This window comes from Watersipora subatra, chromosome 2 (genome assembly GCF_963576615.1).
Source record: "Watersipora subatra chromosome 2, tzWatSuba1.1, whole genome shotgun sequence".
Lineage (NCBI taxonomy): Eukaryota > Metazoa > Bryozoa > Gymnolaemata > Cheilostomatida > Watersiporidae > Watersipora > Watersipora subatra.
This window is the reverse complement of record NC_088709.1, coordinates 46,282,704-46,305,977: the sequence shown is the minus strand read 5'-3', so window position 1 is coordinate 46,305,977 and position 23,274 is coordinate 46,282,704. Positions and strand designations below refer to the sequence as shown.

At 37.5% G+C, this 23,274-nt stretch overlaps 1 protein-coding gene across 1 annotated transcript; it reads left to right on the top strand.

Annotated features, from left to right (window-relative positions):
- Window positions 1-23,107, top strand: LOC137388910 (poly [ADP-ribose] polymerase 2-like). The gene is made up of 17 exons (XM_068075397.1): window positions 1-49; window positions 256-492; window positions 606-791; window positions 1,775-1,906; window positions 2,003-2,124; window positions 3,147-3,319; window positions 6,157-6,253; window positions 6,357-6,443; window positions 6,775-6,859; window positions 6,948-7,086; window positions 15,783-15,846; window positions 16,697-16,828; window positions 20,665-20,783; window positions 21,017-21,116; window positions 21,488-21,596; window positions 22,147-22,261; window positions 22,601-23,107. The coding sequence occupies exons 1-17, from the start codon at window positions 19-21 to the stop codon at window positions 22,752-22,754; spliced, it is 2,082 nt and encodes a 693-aa protein (XP_067931498.1). The 5' UTR covers window positions 1-18; the 3' UTR covers window positions 22,755-23,107.
- Window positions 23,108-23,274: the final 167 nt, after the last annotated feature.

The following is a 23,274-nucleotide window of genomic DNA, read 5'->3' as shown; positions in this document are numbered from 1 at the left end:
TTTAGTGTGAAGTCTACGATGCCTCCGAAAAAGAAGCGAAAAGTTGATGGTAAGCAATAACTATCGTAGACTTGCTAGAGGAGATGCCTTGAGCTGCAATAACCATTTTGAGTTTGGTAAATTAATCATTTAGTTCCAATTTGTTCTTGGTAGCTTGCGGAACTTTAGCTTTTCTCCAAAAAGTTTCCATATGTATTGGATGCAACAAGAGAGGAGTTTTTTGAAGAGAGACTAGAACTGTTAGTATTGTTGCAGAGGGCCCTTTAGACAGCAGCTTTCAGTGGCAACTGGAGGAGAAACCCAACTCATGGGTAATATATGATGATGAGACACAGAAAGTCCTAACACAAGCCTTCAACAACAAGGAGGAAGAGTGCGAGATCGAAGGTGGGGACTTCGTTGTCCTATTAATCAAGCCTTGCCAGAAGACCAAAGCTACAGGGTATCAAAAGCGGGTCCGAATAGGCAAAGTCGACAAGAAACAAGACAAAGGTTGGATAGCTGTGCAGTAGATTTGTGTATAAAACTGTGAGACTATTTGTTGTCATTTTCACATGCTTGTCATGTGGAGTTGTGACTAAGGATTGGAAGCTTTGATATTCCAGTGGTGACGTGGAGTTGGGAGGATGGTAGAAAAAAGCGGCATTACTACAGTGTGCAGAGCATGATTGACTTAGAGGATGACAAGGATTACTCAACTCTTGATGTACAGTCAGAAGGCAAAACCTACAACGTCGATGTGAAGAATATGAAACATGGAAATAAATATAAAGTGTTTCGTGATGTTGCTGGTATGTGAATTTATGACTTTGTAAAGGCTGTATAAGCTACTACTGTTGGGGTAGTTGCGAAGGTAAAGTTGATACCTCACCTCTTCAGCATAAAAAATAATCCATCACAAGAACGGTTACTTCATCTGAATTTTACGTATTCCAAAGCATAAAATACATGTCAATAGTTTAATCCATTCCAAGTCTTCCCAAACTCACCCCTTTGACTCTCTAAAAAAATTAAACTCAACTTCTCAATTTAATGACTGTACAGTAACTTTAACTTTAGTATTAGTAGTTTGTATAAACAACTTTCCAGTTTTTTTTCTTATCACTAACACTTGGTTTAGTGCCCATGATTACAGTATCTTTAAGTTACGGGGGGCACACACCTTCGCCGGAAAGTTAAATCAATTCTTTTCACATTTTTCCACAGCAAGGTCCAAGCTGCAAATAAGAAAAAAGTTGTGTATAGATAGAATAAGTAAAATAATATAATAGATACCCCCGGTACCCTATAGATTGTTTTCTCTCTCAAAAATGACAGGAGATGAAAATGATATTTTTAAAGCAAACCATGGGACTCTCGTTATTCAAATCGAGTCTGTGAACTTGCGCTGACTTAACACTTTCCATTAAATTTACATTACATTCCTTACAATAGACGATGCAAGACTTTACATTAATTCTATATATTCAGTAGAATTTATGTAAAAGGAGGTTTTTAGAGGTGTCTACTGCATTGTCATTAATACTGCATCTGTATCATACAATCAATATGGAGGGCAACTCTTGCTGTTTTATTACAAAAGATTTCTTGACATTTAAGATAAAATTTGCGCCACTGCCCCATCTTTTGCTCTTGTTTTCTCAGTAGATTATACAGCTACTTGATTGATCAATTGTGGTTGTTTGTTCTAATCAAACCACAAAAAACTATTTATCACAAAAAAAGTTATTTATCGCCCGTAAAAGTGCATCGTCCTGCTCTGTCTTTACTTTAGATGCCAAGGCAGCTATAACAGACAAAGCAGCGGCTTCCTCTACATCTGATAAGGCTAAGAAAGTTGCTGGCAAAGCAGCTGCTGACCTCAAAACTAAAAGTGAAAAATCGACAGCCAAGGAAGCTAAAGAAAGTGAGTTTTCTTTACCAAGATTTTTTGCAATCGGGAATCTTATTTAGCTTCAAGCATCACTATTTCTTAACAGTTGACCTCCCACCTTTATTCTAGAAATTGTGGAGAAAACAGTCTTGAAAAAAGGTAAAGTTCCTGTGGATCCTGATTGCCCATTCAAGGAGTCTATGCATGTCTATTGCTCTGGGGAAGATATATGGGACTGTATGCTCAACCAGGTAAGTTTTAATGTAGGCACAGAAGTTTTACATGTTTTGCCTCATTGATGTTTGTGATAGTTGTCACTCGCTACCCTTGTTAATTTATTACTGTTAGTTTAGGCTTAGCACAGAGACTAGCTGGTGAGCTTCTAGGGGTTTTGACGGGCACAGTATTCCTTAGCAAGTATTTAGCTATCTCTCAAAAATTGATTTATTATAACCACATTTCCCTATAGATCAGGGTTTTTCTACATTAGTTTGAGCGAAACTTTATCACACAACCATCTTAAAGTAGACCGTGACAGGATAGACTATGGTAGCTTTCAAGTAGGACTGCAGTAGGTAAGGAACCATCTTGAAGTAGGCTATGACAGTATAAACTATGGTAGCACTCAAGTAGGACTGTAGTAGGTAAGGAACCATCTTGAAGTAGTCTACGACAGTATAGACTATGGTAGCTCTCAAGTAGGACTGTAGTAGGTAAGGAACCATCTTGAAGTAGGCTATGACAGGATAGACTATGGTAGCTCGATGCAAATAAAGAATTTTATGATACTAACTATATTTTGAGTCATAAAATGATGATGAACATGTGCTCAATGGATATGATGCTACTGTAAATGTTTTTATGAGTTTTTTAAAATCGTACGAACTTTTATAGTTTTGGCTTGAATAATGGTGTAGGTGTGACGCATGTAGGTGTTGACATGTTTTTAACATAATCATGCATGTGTGCTTGTTCTGTGTGGCTTAACATGCATGTGTGTGCCTGTATTGTTTGGCAGCAGCATGCATGCGTGCCTGTAATGCTTGGCTGTAGCATACAGGTGCACCTTTATTGTTTGGCAGAAGCATACATGTATGCCTGTATTGTTTGGCAGAAGATTACAGGTGTGTCTGTATTGCTTGGCAGAAGTATGCAGGTGTGTCTGCATTGTTTGTCAGTAGTGTGCAGGTGTGTCTGTATTGTTTGGCAGAAGCAAACAGGTGTATCGGTATTGTTTGGCAGAAGCATGCAAGTGTGTATGTATTGTTTGTAGACATACATGCAGAATAACAATAACAAGTACTACATAATTCAATTGCTTGAGGCTGACTCGTTGAACAAGTACACTGTTTGGACAAGGTGGGGTCGTGTTGGCAAAGCTGGTCAGACCGCTGACTACCCGTGTGGGCCAATATTGGAAGAAGCAAAGAGGGTCTTCTGTAACAAGTATGTAATATTTCCTTTCAGGATAGTTTTAGGGCAGTTATTTTTTTATGATGGTCATATCAAGGGAAGTTTTAAAATTCTCAAGTGTTATGCATTGTTGGTAAGGGGTGGTTCATAGTTCTCATTAACTACCTACTACATTGTTGGTAAGGGGTGGTTCATAGTTCTCATTAACTACCTAATACATTGTTGGTAATGGATGGTTCATAGTTCTCATTAACTACCTACTACATTGTTGGTAATGGATGGTTCATAGTTCTCATTAACTACCTACTACATTGTTGGTAAGGGGTGGTTCATAGTTCTCATTAACTACCTAATACATTGTTGGTAATGGGTGACTCATAGTTCTCATTAACTACCTACTACATTGTTGGTAAGGGGTGGTTCATAGTTCTCATTAACTTCCTACTACATCGTTGGTAAGGGGTGGTTCATAGTTCTCATTAACTACCTAATACATTGTTGGTAAGGGGTGGTTCATAGTTCTCATTAACTACCTAATACATTGTTGGTAAGGGGTGGTTCATAGTTCTCATTAACTACCTAATACATTGTTGGTAATGGATGACTCATAGTTCTCATTAACTACCTACTACATTGTTGGTAAGGGGTGGTTCATAGTTCTCATTAACTTCCTACTACATCGTTGGTAAGGGGTGGTTCATAGTTCTCATTAACTACCTAATACATTGTTGGTAAGGGGTGGTTCATAGTTCTCATTAACTACCTAATACATTGTTGGTAATGGGTGGTTCATAGTTCTCATTAACGTCGTGAGAAGAGAATTACACGTGAGTCGCTCTCATTTTTCTTTTTTCAACTCAACCATATTTCAATACGGTAAAATTTCTATTTATTATAGCTCTATTCATCCCCTATATATCAGCTCATCTCTTTTACATTTCCTCCAAATTATTTCATTATATTTGTAAAAGAGGTAACTTTATGGGTTTGTAGACTGTTATTTTATAAGTTGTTCACATTGACATATTGCTATAGTTGTGCGCAAGATCATGGTCGCTTTCCTAACTACAGTGAAACTCAGATAACTCGCCCTCGGATAGCTCGAACACATGGTTAAATCGAACGGATTTGTTTGGTCCATTCCCACGCAATGATAAATTGCTTTAGATAACTTGACCATAACTTGGTTACCTTGAACAGTTTTTTTGCCCAACGGCTACCGAGACGGTTGTTATCGCTTTAGAATATCACTTTATTCCAAGCCATAGAGATAAACAACAACTTTTAGTAGTTCTTAGGCGTCATTATTACCACTATCGGCAAAACATTTTTGTTAACGACTTTTTTATAGGTTTGCAAAAAATCAAATTTTACCAAACATCCGCTTGAGTATAGCTCTCTTGGGAGATTGGGAGAGCTCTCTTGGGGGATTGGGCATGGCTCTCTCTCCCCCTCCTCCCAAGACAGCCATGCCCAGGCTAGGGGATAGCCCTCCGCAAGCAAGGAGAAGCGAGGTAACCTTCAGATAAACTCTAAGCAAAATTGGCAAAACTGGTTTTTGTTAAAACGCTCAAAAGAAAAATGTCTTTTTTTCTGAGAGTTTCAACCGCGATCAGGTTTTGCCTATTTTAATCTTAAAACGTCCTGGCAGTCACATCACCTAAAACAAACAAACGAATCTCAAGTAATATAAGGAAAATATTTATACTTTCTGATAAAAATTGTTAAAACATTACATGAGAGGTCCCTCAACTTGCAACAACCAATCAATGCTTTTGATTTATATATAGTTTGTATATACATATACTGATAAATACAATAATACATGCACTTGTGACAGTGTTCTCATAACTTGAACGCTCTGATAACTCGAACACTTTCTCTCGGTCCCGCGAAGGTCGAGTTAGTCGAGTTTCACTGTATTATCATGTTTCTGTTTCCATTTGTGAGTTATTTTCTCTTGTTTTTTCCCAAATTCACTCAGTCAACTGTTCTATCAGGCTTGTATGTATGTATTAGTTTATTCTCCTTTAGATTCCTTGTAAACGTCTGCCTACACAATGTGTTGATGGAAACTGGACAACGGAATGTTTTTATTTTCTTTCAATGCCGCCTGTCATCTGAGATGACAGTAAACATAGGAAATCATGTTTCACAAATAAAAGCAGAGATTAATAGTGGTCATTGTAGCTGGGCCTGAAAGAAAACATGTCTTTTGATTTTAATTGAACTCATAACTACGTATATCCCCTTTATATGATACAGTAGATAGGAACCCTAAAACCTTTGTTATAGCTGATCATAGGAGCAACTGTGGTTCAGTGGTTAGTACGCTGGCATGTAATCATTAGGTCAGTGGTTCAAATCACTGAAGGACTGTTGGTGGTGTTAGGAAGGGCATATAGCTACAATTGCTTCTGTCCTCAGTCGGGTCATCGGCGACCAAACCGGCCCTCTATCCGCGCTCTAGTGTTGGTGAGGAGGGTGGCTAGCAAGCTGCAGGACTATAAACAAAACCTGATAAAGGTTGGAGGAGTTCCTGTGTGAGCCAAAGGTCTGCTAGTAAGAGACTGTCTCAATAAAAACACTCAACAGAAAGCAATGACAAACCCATGTTGAAACCTGCTAAGAGCAGTCATGGTAATTGGAAGAGTGGAGATCCATGATCGCTTACATTCTCATAGTGCATGTTATTTAGAGAGAGAGATAATTGATTACTTGAGCCATGTTATCCGTTATAATACACAGTAGAAGGAAAGAAGAGGGTCTGGAACCCTTTTTCAGTTCCCTCAGATGTTGAAGCAGATGAATTGAAAAAGTAACCTCTTTAACACAATTCTGATGTTCTTACTTTGAATGGTTCTTTTTAGGTTCAGAGATAAAACCAAGAATGATTGGTATAAAAGAAAGAATTTCACTAAAGTTTCTGGAAAATATGACTTGCTTGAGATGGACTATGATGCCGGAGTATGTTTTCTTTGCTCATATCTGCAACTTGAGCAATATTGTTGCCTCTCTTGAGTGCTCATACCAAATATTAGTATATACACCTGCATATTTATCTATACAGGCTGAAGATACGGATACTGATGCTGTAGACAGTGCTAAGGTGGAACCTGCTGATGTTCCTGATTGCAAACTGGACCAGCGTGTGCAAGTATGCTTGCAGTTTTATGTTGCATTATCTGGTATAGTTTGTTCTCCAAATGTATGTCTAACAAACTTGGTCTTCATTCTCAACATACAATTCATATTTCCTTGAAAAAACTTATTGTAGTTTTTTTGACAAGCTCAGACCAACAAACGCACTAAGTTATGAAGTTAGCATGTAGGAGCAGACAACTTACAGTGTGAAACTATCATGTGTGTGCAGTAGTTATGACATGAACTAGCTGGTTTATATGGTTTATTCTTTTATAAGAAACTTAGGAATATTTAGCTCGTGCTTCTCCGGTTAATCCGATTAGAGTCATTCTGCTCCTTTGCAGGACCTGATAACTCTAATAGCTGACGTGAGGGCCATGGAGGCAGCGGTTGTTGAAATGAAATACGATGCTAAGAAGGCACCTCTTGGTGAGTAACCAACCTTTTTGTTGTGCCACCACTCAATGTACTGTATAATACAACACAGTCTCACGGCAATCTGCCTGGCTGTTGGCAGGCAAGCTTACTAAAGCTCAAATCAAGCAAGGTTACAGCGCTCTAAAGGACATAGAGACACTTATCAAGGCTGACAAGTTTGGCTCCGAACTTACTGAAGCCTGCAACGCTTTTTACACACGAATTCCTCATGACTTTGGGTGAGTCTCTTTCCAGCACCGATTATAGCAATCCCTTACTTTTTGCAGTCAATCGGCCAGTGCGCTGATCTCCGTCATTCATAAGTGAGAATACGTGAATATAGAAGCTGATAAAGTCATATCTAAAAAGTCACTTTCTCATTAATCATAAGCATTTTCCCCTTTTTCTTGTTTGTTAAATGATTTTGAGTGTTGAGGCAGTTCAAGAGGCATGATGAAGAGTGTTAAATGCTTCACACTTTTGCACTCCTAAATGTAACAGGAAAGTGTAACAGTGATCTGCGACGGCTGCTAGCACAATGTGTGTGTAGAGGGATCTCACTGGACCAGAGTATGGAAGAGATTTATATATTTTCCCACGACCAAACACGAGCGAAGCGATTGTTTGGGAGCTTTATGATAAATGCATATGTGCATACAACTTCCGAAAGATTATCTGTCAACGGCCATTACCAAACCCTTGTACCGAAATCCTATCAAAAAATTTAACCATTTTTGTGTAGAGTCGTTTAAGTATAATAATGATACAAAACACATATAAACATATTTAAATATGTTACCAAGTCTTTGAAAAGTTGACGCAATATCCTAAAACTAACCCATTAATTTGGCCTAAAATCGCAAGAAAAACTTGACAAGGCTTTTTTAATCAAAATTAAGACCGGCCAACGAAACGCCGATAAGGCCGTGCGACAGAGAGTAGAAACATTAAGTCGTGCGCATTTCACGAGAAAAACGTGCACATTTCACCAGTCTATGGCATTGTCCAATTGTCGAAGGTTTCTGTAATTAACGTAGAAGTACTGAAAAGTACCGTACTTTTCGGACTATGAACCGCACCCTTATATAAACCGCATCCGCTTTATTTTCTAAAAAAACCATAATAAAACAATAAATAGGCCGCACCTTTGCATAGGCCGCAGAACTCAGGACGGTGCTTTTTAACACGGCAGCAACTTTCCAGTTTAAAACAGAACAATGCCTAACGACACAGTTTCGTATTAATCGACGCTTTTTAACCTAGTGCCTAACGGAACAGTACCGTTAGGCATTGTTTCCTATTTTCTTTTACCGCCAGAGGCGCACTAACCGGAGATTCTGGTTAATGCGCACTAGCGATGAAAGAAAAAGCCACAGAATAGCATCACCCTTATATAAGCCGCATGGCTCAAATCATCAGAAAAAAGTAGCGGCTAATAGTTCGAAAAGTACGGTAATCGTTTCTTTTTTGCCGATTCTACCGGACTGACCTTTTGGACACTTATAATGAGTACTTTGGTATTCCAACTGATGTCAAAGCAGTGAAAGTAAAGGAAATGACGATAATATTTTTCTAACGATTCTTATAAGATTATTACAGTATTTAATTGTAAGAATAATTATTCGATTTTATAAGATTATTATGAGATTTAATTATAAGAATAATCATTCGAATTTACAAGATGGAAGTATATAGTGACCGACGGTGTGCAATATGTTACTGTTATTATTTGTCTAAAGGTTTGTTGATGATACTGCGGCTGTGCCCAATATCGAGGTACTACCAAGCCGTTTTTAATATATGCAAAATTAATTAATAGGCCTACATTTTCTTATAGATATACATCTATTTCTATGACAACCAACTAAAGTCTGTTTAGATTTTTAAATTCAGCATAATTTTTTAGACATAAATACAAAAATCTTGATAAATATCACAACTTCTTGATATTGGTTGCTATGACCAATGGTATACAGCCCCCCAGCCTGTGTATAGTACACAGCAGCTTGCCATTTTACTTCTAATATTGCATTTCTCCTATTGCAGGGGAAAGATATAAACATATAATCTTTTCCTTTCACTATTGCTGTTTGTTGTCCATAATAACACCCAGTACATTACAGCTACCTTGCAGCTACCTTGCAGCTACCATTGCAGTTCTATTGCACTACAGTACCATTTGACTGCTAATATTGCATTTCTCAACCGGCAGTACCCTTTCTTTTTCCAATATCGCTTTGGTCGTGGGCTGTATGACGGGAATTTCTAGTATTTAATATTCATGAAGTTTGAAGCGGTGAATAGCGAGTAGTGAGGAATTACTGTACATACTGTATGTACTCGTGTATAAATTCTGTTTCATTTATAAGTAGATCAAGAAGTTTTAAAGACAACAATTGCCTTATTTTTCCAGATCAATCTGGAATAATTATATTAAATCTGAATCGATGTTTGCTGGCCGAAACAAAAACATAACTTTCAAAATACCAAGTATTTTACTCAATGCGATAAATAGAGTTCTATGGTTTGCTTTAAACGGGGTTTGGATTGACTCCATTGCGGTATTATTTGTGCAATGACAGCACGCTAAAACACAAGTTAAGCTTTGCCTCTTCATAATCACCTGCTTGTTACTCCATGGCTAGTACACGAACAAAAGCGAATATTTGTAGAAAAAGGTCTAGTCAAAATGTACAGTCGTAAAATTTCACTTACTGTTTTCCAAATATATTACCAGTTAAATTTATACCAGCCAGTGGCAGTACAGCACAACAATGGCGGCTGTCTTGTTTTGATTGAAAGCGCCGTCGTAAGCTTGTTTACAGGTAATATATATATATATACCGTATTTTCACTGATATTTGATACCGGTAATTCTGTGAAGCAACTTTAACATTTATACGACTAGAAATTCCCCTGTCATACAGCCCACGACCAAAGTGATAATGAAAAAAAGAAAGGGTTCTGCTGGATGTTGAAAAAGTAGTTGTCATCAGGAATTGACAGAGTATAGTGTAAATGAGTTGTTCGAGATGATATAAAATAAATTTAAGGGAGCATCATCATCATCTGGAAACAAAGGGGCTGCCAAGTCCATGTCATTTACATCGCCTACAGCACCTACTGAAGAATTCTCTAAATCAGATTTCAGTAGCGTGTTGTTGAAAATTAGCATTTGATGTTGCTGTGAGGACCTTCTATTTATCCTCCTATTGAGCTGTAATAATTGAGAGACCTGTGGACGGCCACTGCGTCGGCCGAAACGTGGTGTTCTGAAAAGTTGTATGTCCATGGTAGTTGTCAAGTTCTTTTGAAATTAAATTCAAAAAGTCAAATGTGCAAAACAAAAGGTTGTAAAAAATCACCCCTAATCTAGTACTATCTCTAACCTATGTTTTACAAAAATAAGATAAATATTAATTAACCCTCTGGGGCCCCTTGTTGCACTGGTGCAACATAAATTTCAAAACTAGATAGAGCAACTACAAATGCTTTATAGCCAAATATTATTCTCAAGTGGCTTCTTACATATCTTTATGCAACCCTAAACCCAAAATTGATTGGATGTCATGCTCGTGATGTCATCACATAACTCTAGAACATTCCATGGAATTGAGAGTTGACCACACATGAGGAAAGCAACTTTTTAGGCAAAGATTTATAGCTCTTTGAGGTAAGTTGGTATAACTCATTTTCTGTTTTTTGGTACTATGTTGACCATATTTTTACACACATTAAATGTTTCGAAGAAGTACATTTTTTTCTTCTATCTATATGAGCTCAAAATTTCTTGTGCAGGAGTGCAACATTGGGCTCTACATAGCTAAGCTGCAAGCCAAGGGGTTAGTATCGGATGTTCCAATAGACCATTGTTAGGGCTAATGCTCTTCATTCTTGTTGATGTGCATAATACTTAGTGTTGTAAACATGGTAGTAGAGGTACACTGACTACCATTGAAGTAATATTACCAGGTTACCTTCACTGCTACTAGTACTACTACTATTAGTCATTGACTACCAAAGCAAATTGGTATTTCCGAATGATACAAAATTGTGCAATTATTTCAATTGATATAGCATGATAGTTAGGTGTGTAGGCTTTCTTTTGAGCAATTTTAGGTGTTAGATGAATAGTATTTTAAAATATTCTGTTTTAGTTTGTAGATACAAAATGCATTCAAAGCCTTCCACTTCAAACAGCAACAGCAATTGCCTTCGAATGAGAAGCAGAGTTGATGGAACGAATTTGCTAGACGAGCTCTGGAAAATGTGACGAAGGATAGGTGCCACATGGAATGAATGTCTATAAACAGAACCCGACAATACATAAAGAGTAAGCCACATCCATGGCGCTTCAAGATCTAGCATCGAGCAGGAGTCAGTGGCATTTTGCATGACTGAAGTATACCAAGGTGGTGATGGTAAGCAGATGGAGTTGGGCTAAGAAGCTGATGTTGTGCTCAAGCTAACATCTACTCTACAAAAGAACTGGAGGTACAAAATTGTCGGAGGCAACTTGTTTATTGCTATTCCCTTCATCTCTGAGCTAAATAAAACTGGGATGTTCTATACTGATACTGTTCAAACCAACAGGGTTCAAGAATGCATGCTCAATAATGCAAAGTCCTCAAACGAGATAGTAAAGGATCTTATGACAGCTATGTAAAGGAGGTCAACAATGTGGTTGCTGTCAAATAGTGTGACAACAAAGTTATCACCGTTCTCTCCTCATTGACTGGTGTACAGCCCTTTGCTCAAGCCAAACGGTGGGACAAGTCGTCAAAAGAGCATCGTTTCTATAACATGCCTGCTGTTATACAACCACATAAAAATATGGGAGGCAGTGATTTGTAAGATTTATTTTTAGCAGAGTATCGTTTTACCATGAAGAGCCGGTGATGATATCTCTACCTGTAATGAAATTTGTAATGGTAGCCGAAATCAACACTTGGAAAATCTACAGAAGTGATAGTCGCCTTCTCAAGCTACCATAAATAAAGTACTAAATAGAAGAGAATTCCAAGCTGAAGTTGCCGGCAGTCTCATCTATGTCAATGGTGCTGCCAAACAAGGACGACCAGCTGCAGCAGGTGATGCTAGTCTATGCCTTACACCAGCTAAAAAATTGGAAGAGGTCCGTGCAATGTTCACTATGACAATTTTGCTCATTGGCCAATAAAGGCTCCAAAGCGAAGTCACTGCAAGCTGTTCAAGAAAACAACTACTACAAAATGTGAAATAGTCTCTGCTTTCTTGATGAACGAAATTATTTTTGTACCTATCACTGCAAGCGAATGAAGAGCTATAGTTACTTTGGAACAGTTGATATTGCTCCAGGATTTAGTCCATTTGTACCAAACAGTGATGTAAACTTATATGCTTGTGTTATATATATATATATACATGTATATATATATTTATATATATATATATATTTATATATGTATATATATATGTGTGTGTGCATATATGTATGCATATATACCATATATACATATATATATGTATGCATATGTGTATGTATATATACAATTTATATATACTGAATGTATATATATTCAATATATGTACTATATATATGTATATGTATGTATCTGTATACATGTATATGTATATAAGTACATTTACCATTTATTTATTCAAATAAAGTTATTTTACTGGCTCAAATACTTCATAACACTATTGTCTAATGCGTAATGTATATAGGTAGCATTAAAGCCCAATGTTGCGTGAGTGCAACATTTAATATCGCAGGTCAGGGTCGTTGTAGAAAATAAAAAAATTAGAAAAACACTCATACATATATCTGGAAACTATCCAGAAAGTTTGAAAATTTTTAGATCAAAGCTTCTGTGTATGGGCCTCACAGGGTTAAAGCTGTAGGACTAAACTACTGTACTGTATGTAATTTAATAACATCAATAATTAAATATGTTTATTATATTTATGAAATGCAATATTACAAGTAAAATGGCAAGCCGCTGTGTAATATACACAGTTTAAAAGTTGGTTGTATTGAATGTAGAATGGTTTTAATAGCGATCTGTAACAGAAAGCGGGCATCAGAATTCCGCAAACTGGAGCAAAATAAAAAAATGTTCTTGTTATAAATGGGCATGGTATTCGGCCCTAGCTTGTACATAAGATGTAAAGCATTTTGGCTAACGTTCTGAATAATTTAATGAAACCTTCGGTAATTGGACAAAAACATAGGCTGATAAACTGTGTACCACAATTTTGTACCTGTAAATCGGTCTACGCCTCAAACGGTCTACGTTTATTACAGAAACCTTTGGATAAATAAATTCGAATGATTATTCTTATAATTAAATCTCATAATAATTTTATAAAATCGAATAATTATTCTTGTAATTTAATATTTTTGCAAGATATTAAAAACGGAAAGATATTATAAACCTTCGGCAATTAGACAATGCCATAGACTGGTAAAGTGTGCACGTTTTTTTCGTGAAATACCCACGACTTCATGGTTCTACTCTCGGTCGCCCGGCTTTATTGGCGTTTCGTTGGCCGGTTTTAATTTTGATTTAAAAAGGCTTGTCAGGTTTTAATATCGATTTTAGGTCAAATTAATCTGTCTAGTTATGTATAATTCAATCAGATGGGTAAGGTTTAGGATATTGTCTACAAATTTCAAAGACTTGGTAACATATTTAAATAGGTTTATATGTGTTTTGTATCGTTCCTATACGACTCCATTAAAAAATGGTTAAATTTGTTGATGAGATTTCGGTACAAGGGTTTGCGATGGCCATTGATGAATAATATTTGTGAGTTGTGTGCACATGTGCATTTATTATAAATCTCCCAACCAATCGCTCCGTTCGTGTTTGGTCGTGAGATTATTGTTTTTATGTACCAGTCTGCATCAGTAGTCTACATCAGTAGATTAAACACTTGAATTTGTTCTTGAATGCTGATTCCGTGGGGTCTCCAACTCCTTTAAGTCGTCATCGTAAGCGCATCCTTGTGCTGGCTTTAATGGAGTTCTTTTAATAATGATTGCAATTGTTTATTGGTTGCGACCATATTCCTCGGCAATATTAACAATACGGGCGCCTTCTCCCTATTTATTTATGACCTCCAACTTTGTTGAAGACGAAATCATTTTTCCTTCGTCTTGTAACATTTGATCGGTCTCAGATTCCATAGCTAATTAATTAAATATAGATACTTGTAGTTTTATACGTATGCTGAATAAAAGTTTATAGTAAAAGGGAGTATAACGCTAAGAATGAATATTTGCTAATACTGACTGGAGAGAAGTCGGTCATCGTGTCTTTTCTAAACGTTGTGAAAATGTTTTCAGCGAACTGCATATTGGTGTCTTTGTTATTTCGACTTACATAATAAGCACACCGACTGCCAAATTTGAACTTGGGTGAAAATTTTTGTGAGTTCGTATTGTGAAATAAAAGTCGTATGATTAGGTGAAAACTTCACCATGTTCAACTTCGTAATGTGAAAAAAATCGTATATCAGGGTAACCGTATCCTGAGAGTGCATTATAGTATATATATATATACCGTATTTTTCGGACTATTAACCGCACCCCTATATAAACCACATCTGCTTTATTTAAAAAAAAAACAATAATAAAACAATACATAGGCCGCACCTTTGTATAGGCTGCAGAACTCAAGACGGAGCTTTTTAGCACGGCAGCAACTTTGCTGATTAAAACGGAACAGTGCCGTTAGTAACTGTTCCGTATTAACCGACGCTTTTTAACCCAGTGCCTAATGGAACAGTACTGTTAGGCATTGTTTCGTTTTTTCTTTCACCGCTAGAGGCGCACTAACCGGAGATTCATTTTAATGCACCCTAGCGGTGATAGAAAAAACCACAGAATAGCCACTCCTTTTTATAAGCCGCATGAGTCAAAACATCAGAAAAAAGTAAGTGGCTAATAGTCCGAAAAGTACGCTACATACATACTAGTTGAATATATATACTATACATATAATAGTATATATATTTAGAAAATATGTTCAACAGATATATTAAACATGCTGTGCGGCCTTTGTGTGGGCACAAGTTTCAGACCAAACAATATATGTGAAGTTCTGGAGCCATGCAACTGGGCTAAAATCACAAAAATCGATAATGTGATTTTTAATTGCAGGAATAACTAACGATTGATGATATACCGCTGCACATGCTAGTGGAATAAGTAATAGCAGTAGAAGGTTATTCTAAACCCTTACTATTTAGCATCTCAGGAAATGGTTGATGCCACAGGTGCAGCTTTTACTGCTAAAATGGCGCAAAGATTAAACATGTTTCTTTCAGTTCATTTAAAGAAAGTCTTCTTTGAGATGAACATGAAACTGACAGTCATTTGAGGACTCTATGACAATGAATGTTCTATGTGTGTTGACACCAGCAGAATACCAGTAGAAGTAGTTACGCCACATGCCTACTAAACTATAATAAAGTTAACACACAAGATCAAAAGCATGATCTTATGCTAAAAATTTGCAACAGAGAAAAGAAGATTCTAGTTATAGCATTTATTGGGAATACTCAATTAAATGTATACAAGATTTATCGCAAATATACTAGGCTACAAGCAACTAGCAAAGTTCTAACCAATTGCTGGCTAAACCAAAATTCAGTACATCGTATTTGACCAAAAGACAATTAATTACCTTTGCATGTAACCGAAATGTTGCACTGATATGAACACTCTTTTGAGTCCAACAGTTTTAAACCTTGTTGGTATTTTGAGATAGCTTTTTGAAAAACTTGGAGTCAGGGAAGAACTGTTTTTCCTAATGAAAAAGTACTTTGCCTAGGCCAGCCATACTCTCAACTCTTTGACAGAAAACGAAGCAACTAACTCATGTCCTATTGTTATAAGTATTTCTTTAATGCATGATGTGTGTAATGTAATCGTGATATTGTTTTTCAGGATGAAACCTCCGGAGAGAATTGTCTCTCTTGAAATTCTCAAAGCAAAGATGGATTTGCTAGAGGTATGTCAATAAACTTAACGAGTCATGCAATGTACATAACATCACGAGTAACTGAGTTATGTACCATCACTAGTAACTGAGTCATGTAATGTACCATCACTAATGACTCGGTCATGTAATGTACCATCAATAGTAACTGAGTCATGTAATGTACCATCACTAGTAACTGAGTCCTGTAATGTACCATCACTAGTACCTGAGTCATGTAATGTACCATCACTAGTAACTGAGTCTTGTAATGTACCATCACTAGTAACTAAGTCTGCGCTACCTTAAGCCTGGTTCCCATATACATCGCAAACCACCGGCGACAGCACCGCAGGCTATTAGCGGTGAAGTGGGAACCTACGGGCCGGGTATCGCCGAGGACCGCTGGTAGTTGCCGGCGGCATCGCAATAGTTTAGCGCTGTTCAATTTTCGCCAAAGGCCGCAGGCAAAACCTTCCCGAAATTCGCTGTACGGGTGAAGGTCACCGTTATAAAAATGGCATGGCTAGCGAACATTTTATTTGATTACGCGATTATGTTTAGCGATGCAGCTTATATGTGAACATATGCCGCCGAGTCTTACGTCGCAAACGTTTTGCTGCGCAAGTTATCGCCGGAGTATCGCAATCGATATGGGAACCAGGCTTTACTGTCCGCGCTCACAGAAGGTAAACAATGAATCACAAATAGATGGATGTAACATTTGGAAGGTTTTCTTGGATAGACATTTTGTTGAAAGATTTTACAAACAAATGAAAAATGGACAAATTTCGCTTGCTCTTAGTTGTTTGGCTCATCTTCTAAGTTGACTTAGTTAAGTGATATAGAAGTTCACAAGTATGCGAATCGTTCCTCTGTCCAGGCGCTTGGAGATATTGAGATTGCCGTGAACGTACTAAAGAAGGGAGACCAGAACATTCATCCAATAGATAGAAAGTACTTGTCACTTGAGTGTGACCTTGAACCGATGGATAAATCTTGTGATGTATACAAGGTATTGCTACCTTTTACTTCAACCGCTATTTATACTCCTTATATTGACATATGCGTACATTAGGGGGGTATGAATGTTTCTCTCTTTCACTAAAAAATTATTATTTGCAGCTTTTTACTTGTATTTCAGCGTTAATTAGGTTCTCAGTGCTGTTCAACCTACTGGTTATGCCATGTATCTACTATATAAACGACAATCTGTGTTTGTCCACCTTGTAGAGCGGTCGTTCCTTTTTTCGTCGTACGAATTTCAGTCGCACGAAGCAAACTGAATTAATACGAGTAGTAAATAGACTATAGAGCGGTCTTTCCTATTTTTTCGAGTCAGCAGTACGGTGAAATTTATAAACAATCTGTTTCGTCATAGATGCTGTTTAAACTGCCTATTGTTAAACCAAAGCAGTCATGTTTTGCCGATATATCTATGGCGAAATGGATTGTTTATAAATTTCACCGCGGTCGTACGAAGCCAACGGAAGGTCACGTGACTGTTTCTTTTTTTTTTCGGCCACCTAGACAATTCTTTTCGCGTCAAAAATTACCTACTAAGTTTCTACTTCAAAAAGGTAAGTACTTCTTATTCAATGTACTAGAACTCTATCTAGAACGTTTATATATTTTATTTTGCCAACATGTTAACAAACACTGCTATGCAAAAAAGTAATTGTATCTATACTTTGTGCATTGATAAAGCGATTGGAAGCTACGAAGCTAAAACCATCATCTACAATGTTCCTTATTCTTACAAAACCATTACTTTCACCACCATCAGAGTCAGTGTTACTGTTGCTATTTTAATTACCTGTGTAATCATAAAAATCTTAATCGGCTATAGTGGCATCAACATAAGCAATTATTTGTTTTTGAACTCGGGAGGCACTTACAAAACTTACACAAAAAATGTTCATTTTCAAGTTGGACATTCCCGAACATAGATTTAAAATTAAATTTTAAGCTAATTTTATAGAGAAATCTTTGGACAACACTGTCACTACCATAAAAGTCCTAAAGATCGTTGGTTATTTTATCAGCAAATAATAAAATACGCAATTGCTGGGAAAGTTGCAAAAATGCGTCTACGGCAGTCGACCATAGAAAACGCATAAATGCGTCAACATCAGTGAAAGTGTTAAAAACGTTGGATTTGCTACTGTTCGAGATAGTAAACATGTTCATTTCCTTCCGCAGCTGATTTACTTTTTCTTTTTTCTCAGCTACGAGTACTACAGAACTACAGCTACTACAGAACTTGCACAGGTACTACTACTGCATTTTACCTACTAAATTCCTACTTCAAAAAGGTAAGTACTTCTCATTCAATGTTGTATTGTCTATGAATTGCCACACATTCACTACTTAAAACGTTGGATTTGCCATTGTTCATAATAATAAACATGTTTATTTCCTTCCGCATCTGAATTACTTTTACTGTTTTTTCAGCTACGAGTACTACAGAACTACAGCTACTACAGAACTTGCACGGGTACTCTGAGCGTTGCGATAGGCGACGGTGAGAAGAAAGAGAGCAGGGTATACTACAAAAAAGCCCACCATCTCATTCACTTTTAGAAACGCTCCCGATTGAAAATATACCTCAAATAACTTAAAAACCGGAAGTTTTACCAATTCAAACGCTCACCTCTTGAAGCAGTACGATGCCTCCCAATAAGCCTACACTACTGCCAAAACTCAAAAACAGTTTGATTCCCGTAGAGAAAGAGACCGAATTCGCAAAGCAGCAGCTAGACGAGCAGAAACTGCTGAGCAAACACGGCTACGGCTAGAACAGGCCAGAACTTTCACTGCAGCGGCTAGAAGTGCAGAAACTGCAGAGCAAACACAGCTACGCCGACAATGAAACAGAATCGCTACTGCATCTGCTAGAAGTGCAGAAACTGCAGAGCAAACACAGCTATGCCTACAACAAAACAGAACTGGCACTGCACCTGCTAGAAGAGCAGAAACTACTTAATAAACACAGCTACGTCGAGAGCAGGCCAGAATAGATGCTGCAGCTGCTAGAAGTGCAGAGATGGCTGAGCCGACCCAGCAGCGACTCAAACGGCTCAGAGCAGTTGCTACAGCTGCTAGACGTGCAGAAACCACTGAGCAGATTGCGGCGACAAGAACATGATGCACTAGCTACAGCAGCTGCTCGGCGAAATGAATTTCCGGAGCAGACGCAATGGTAACAACAGCAAGATGCACTAACTACCGCAGCTGCTCGGCCAGCTGTACATTGCCTGCTTGAGAGTAGGCACAAGCCGAAAACTGTTTGTTCATACACCCAACAGAAAAACAAAAAATGTTGTCTATCCGCAAGTGTTGTGTCGAATTAACATTGTGTTATAGTAACGTCATGCTTGCATCGAATTAACGTTATGTTATTTTCATGTCATGCTATGTCCTTCATGTTCTGCTTTACTTACATATTATCCACATGCAGCATTTTCTAACATATTTTTCAGTATATACATGCATATATTTTCATGCATTCTTTGTCCTTATTATATCTCATAAAAAGGCTATCATGTTGGCGTTGTTTTATTATTGTAAGCTGCTAATGCCGTATCTGCCTTGACATCATACTGTCTGTGGTATTATACATGTAAATTTTACTGATAGTAAATTTTATCAGCGCAACCACATTACTGTTGCACTGTTTGTATATAACGTGTCAAAACACAGGTTATAGACGAAGATCTGGTCAGCTCTGATTAGTTTTTTAAGCATGGAGGAGTCTCCATTCAATAAATGCTGGTGATAGCAAAATATTTTGTAGAATTTCTTAAAACATGGAAAATTTTTCAATACTGCCAGTTTGAAGAACCTCAGTTTGTCTAGCAATGTCAATTTCATTATCAGTTCTCTGTACAAATATAGGACAACTCTGATTTGAGTGGTTCGAGACTGATGCATTGTACACTAGCTGTCAAACACATTGCAGATATCCATGATTGTTCGCCCCAACATTATTGACATATATGACTGCATATGTGTATGCAGTCTGATCAGATGAACAATTTCAGTAGGCTGCATATTTGGAGTTGTTTTACAGTATGAAAGACAACTCTCAATAAACCTCTTGCTGTACGTGTATCTATTCCCATAGACGGGTAATGCAGCTAGTTAGTGTATAAACATGAGATTAGATGAGACTCAACAACATTGGTCAGTTGTTTAGCATCGGTAGCCAATAGGTACTGGCCAACTGTAACGTTTCTGCCAATGGAAAACAGAAATGTATGAAGGGTGCTCCTTAGGCTAAAATCATTGACGCAACCAAATGGCTCGATGTAGTGCAATTTTTGCTAGTCTTACAGCCAATCAGCTACATGTATATGCATTCTATTTCCACTAGCCAATGAGCCAGTTGCATTCCATTTCTACTGACCAATGAGCCAGTTGCATTCCATTTTCACTAGCCTGTAAGCTGGTCGCATTCCTTTCCTAATAGCCAATGAGCTGGTCGCATTTCTTTTCCACTAGCCAATACCTAGTTGCATTCATTTTCTACTGGCCAATGAGCTAGTCATATCACATTTATACTAACCAATGAGCTGGTCACATTCCATTTTTACTAGCCAATGAGCTGGCTGCACTGATCTACTCAACTGTCTAAGTTTAATGTTCAACACATTTCATTGATAGACAGTAAATTCTCAAGCCTGCCTAGTCTTGTAAACCGTATGAAGTCTACTTATAAATATTACATTCTACCTTTCACCTTGCTTATTGAATGTTTTGGTTAAGTTTTTGGGGTAACTTTAACAGCTTTAATAGAGTTATCACCCATCACAACTTTTCATTAATCACATGTTTATATGATGTTGTAAGGTACTCAAGAGCTATTTGCTAAACACCCACGCTTCCACCCACAACCAGTATTCCATAGAATTGTTGGACATATTCCTTTGCGACAAAGATCAGCCATCGGGACCAGATGTTGGCAATAAGTTAGTTTTATCTCCAATATTTCATAGTAGCCTCGTTTCCTTACAGAAACACTATGTTTTCTTCATTTTCTATATGAACACTATGTTGGCTATTGTATGTAGGTCTGTCATTTTCAGTTTCTGTGATTTCTTTTGATTACTCAACTCTATGTCTATGTATTACGTGCATGATGACTCATTCATATGTCTCTGTGAGCTCATCATTCTCTGTCTAACATGCACACATTGTGTAGAATGCTGCTCTGGCATGGCTCCAGGCTTACCAACTGGGTTGGAATTCTGGCTAAGGGACTGAGAATTGCACCCCCGGAGGCTCCTGTTACAGGTTACATGGTGAGTAAATGACAGTTTTGTCGACGCTATGACAAATATTTGTGTTACACTAGTAAGCGGGTATAAATGAAGTTGCCGTCTTATGCAGGTGTGACTGTTTCATCAACTAAAGGGTCCAGTATATTATAAGGTGTAACCCTGCCAGTAGCTCAGTGTTCAGCCATCTAAAATTGTTGGAGTCTCCCAGAAGTAGAAGATACCCATTTGAGCTTCGAATAACCGTTAATATCTTACCTAGCAATGCCTCATTCGCTATCAATGTTTATATCCAATTTTACCTTCTAAATTTACTTATATAACCTCATCTTGTCTGCTGTTTACCTGCTTCTGATAGCCAGTTTACCTTTTTTGCATTACTTTCTGCTTCATAGTTTGGCAAAGGTGTCTATTTCGCTGATTGCTCCAGTAAAAGTGCCAATTATTGCTTTCCATCAAAAACAAAGAATGTTGGATTGCTCCTGCTTAATGAGGTCACGCTAGGTAAGTTATAGGTATGTTACTAGGTAAGTTATACCAGCTAGACTGTTTAGATGTACACTGGGTAAGTTATACCAGCTAGACTGTTTAGATGTACACTAGGTAGGTTATACCAGCTATACTGTTTAGATGTACACTAGGTATGTTATACCAGCTAGACTGTTTAGATGTACACTAGGTAAGTTGTACCAGCTAGACTGTTTAGATGTACAATAGGTAAGTTGTACCAGCTAGACTGTTTAGATGTACATTAGGTAATTTATACCAGCTAGACTGTTTAGATGTACACTAGGTAAGTTATACCAGCTAGACTGTTTAGATGTACACTAGGTAATTTATACCAGCTAGACTGTTTAGATGTACACTAGGTAAGTTATTCCAGCTAGACTGTTTAGATGTACACTAGGTAAGTTATACCAACTAGACTGTTTAGATGTTTAAATTCAGTTGAGTAGCCATTCATGAGATTCTGGCTAATCTTTCAAAGGTGCCTGAGCTTTCGCAGCACGACTACCAGGTCAGCATAGTTGGAGGGTTTATTGTTTTTGTGCAGGTCAGCAAAATGAGCTAATCTCTTCAAACTACCGTGCTGACAAGCTGCCTAAAGGAAAACACTCTGTAAAAGGTTGTGGGAAGATGGCTCCAAACCCGGATGGCAATACTGACCTGTAAGTTTCTCTTCTTCGGTGCCACCCTTAATTTCCTGCGAAATTGTTAGTTAATATATAAAGGCAACATTCAACACCAATAGAACTTTTATATTATTATAAAATTCAAACTGTGTTAACCAAAGTTCCATAGACTCAACACCAGAGGACTCTGATAGAAAAATTACTAAATGCTTCAACATTTTCCATTATCATATGAAGGCTGGTAATATTGAAGCGGTTTATCATTGTGATCATCAAGTAGTGATCATGTTCTTGCTGACTATAAATCTATTTGTCATGAGTTTAGATAGCTCTACATAGCGGTATATGATAGTGTATGATATCTGAATCCCACAGGGATGGCGTGACTGTACCATGTGGAAAGCTTAAGGAGACAGGAACAGTCAACTCATCAGGTTATACACTCCAGTACAATGAGTACATAGTCTATAACACCAACCAGATCAAGATGAAATATCTACTCAAGGTCAAGTTCAACTTTCGCTACTAACTCCTTCCATAGCAATGCCAACCAAGCCCAATTGCTCTAGTTCTTTCTTGTCAGTTTTCAATGAATTGTCTCGTTGTTATGATGTTTAGGCTTAGTTCTTTTATAGATTTGTAGTTTCTAACTTTTTAGATTATTTCTCTTGGTACTGTTGCACATTGTTCTATTCATGACTGTCTAAATGAAGATAATGGTTAGCAAGCTAATGCTGCCACTTGCCGTTAGTTGCCACTTGCTGTTAGTTGCCCACAGTAAATGCAATCAAAAGTTCTTTCAAACAGAGCAAATCAAAACTTGCTGGGAATGCTTTGCCAGGTTTTTTTATTATGTTGTATCAAATACATGTGTGTGGACTCAATACATCGGGCTGGTTCATTGTTGCCACGAATAATGGTTAGTTTGACACAACCTTGACCACCAGTCTTCTTGGTCACACCATCAGCTCTCTACTAGATAAGAATTGGTTCGCTGCCAAAAAGTCAATGCACTTGCTCGTACAAATGTTACATGAATTCAAAACCTG

Coding starts and splice junctions, on each gene's coding strand:
- LOC137388910 (XM_068075397.1), top strand. CDS start 19: ATGCCTCCGAAAAAGAAGCGAAAAGTTGATG. Junction 792..1,774: donor AGTGTTTCGTGATGTTGCTG/GTATGTGAATTT, acceptor TCTTTACTTTAG/ATGCCAAGGCAGCTATAACA. Junction 2,125..3,146: donor GGGACTGTATGCTCAACCAG/GTAAGTTTTAAT, acceptor TATTGTTTGTAG/ACATACATGCAGAATAACAA.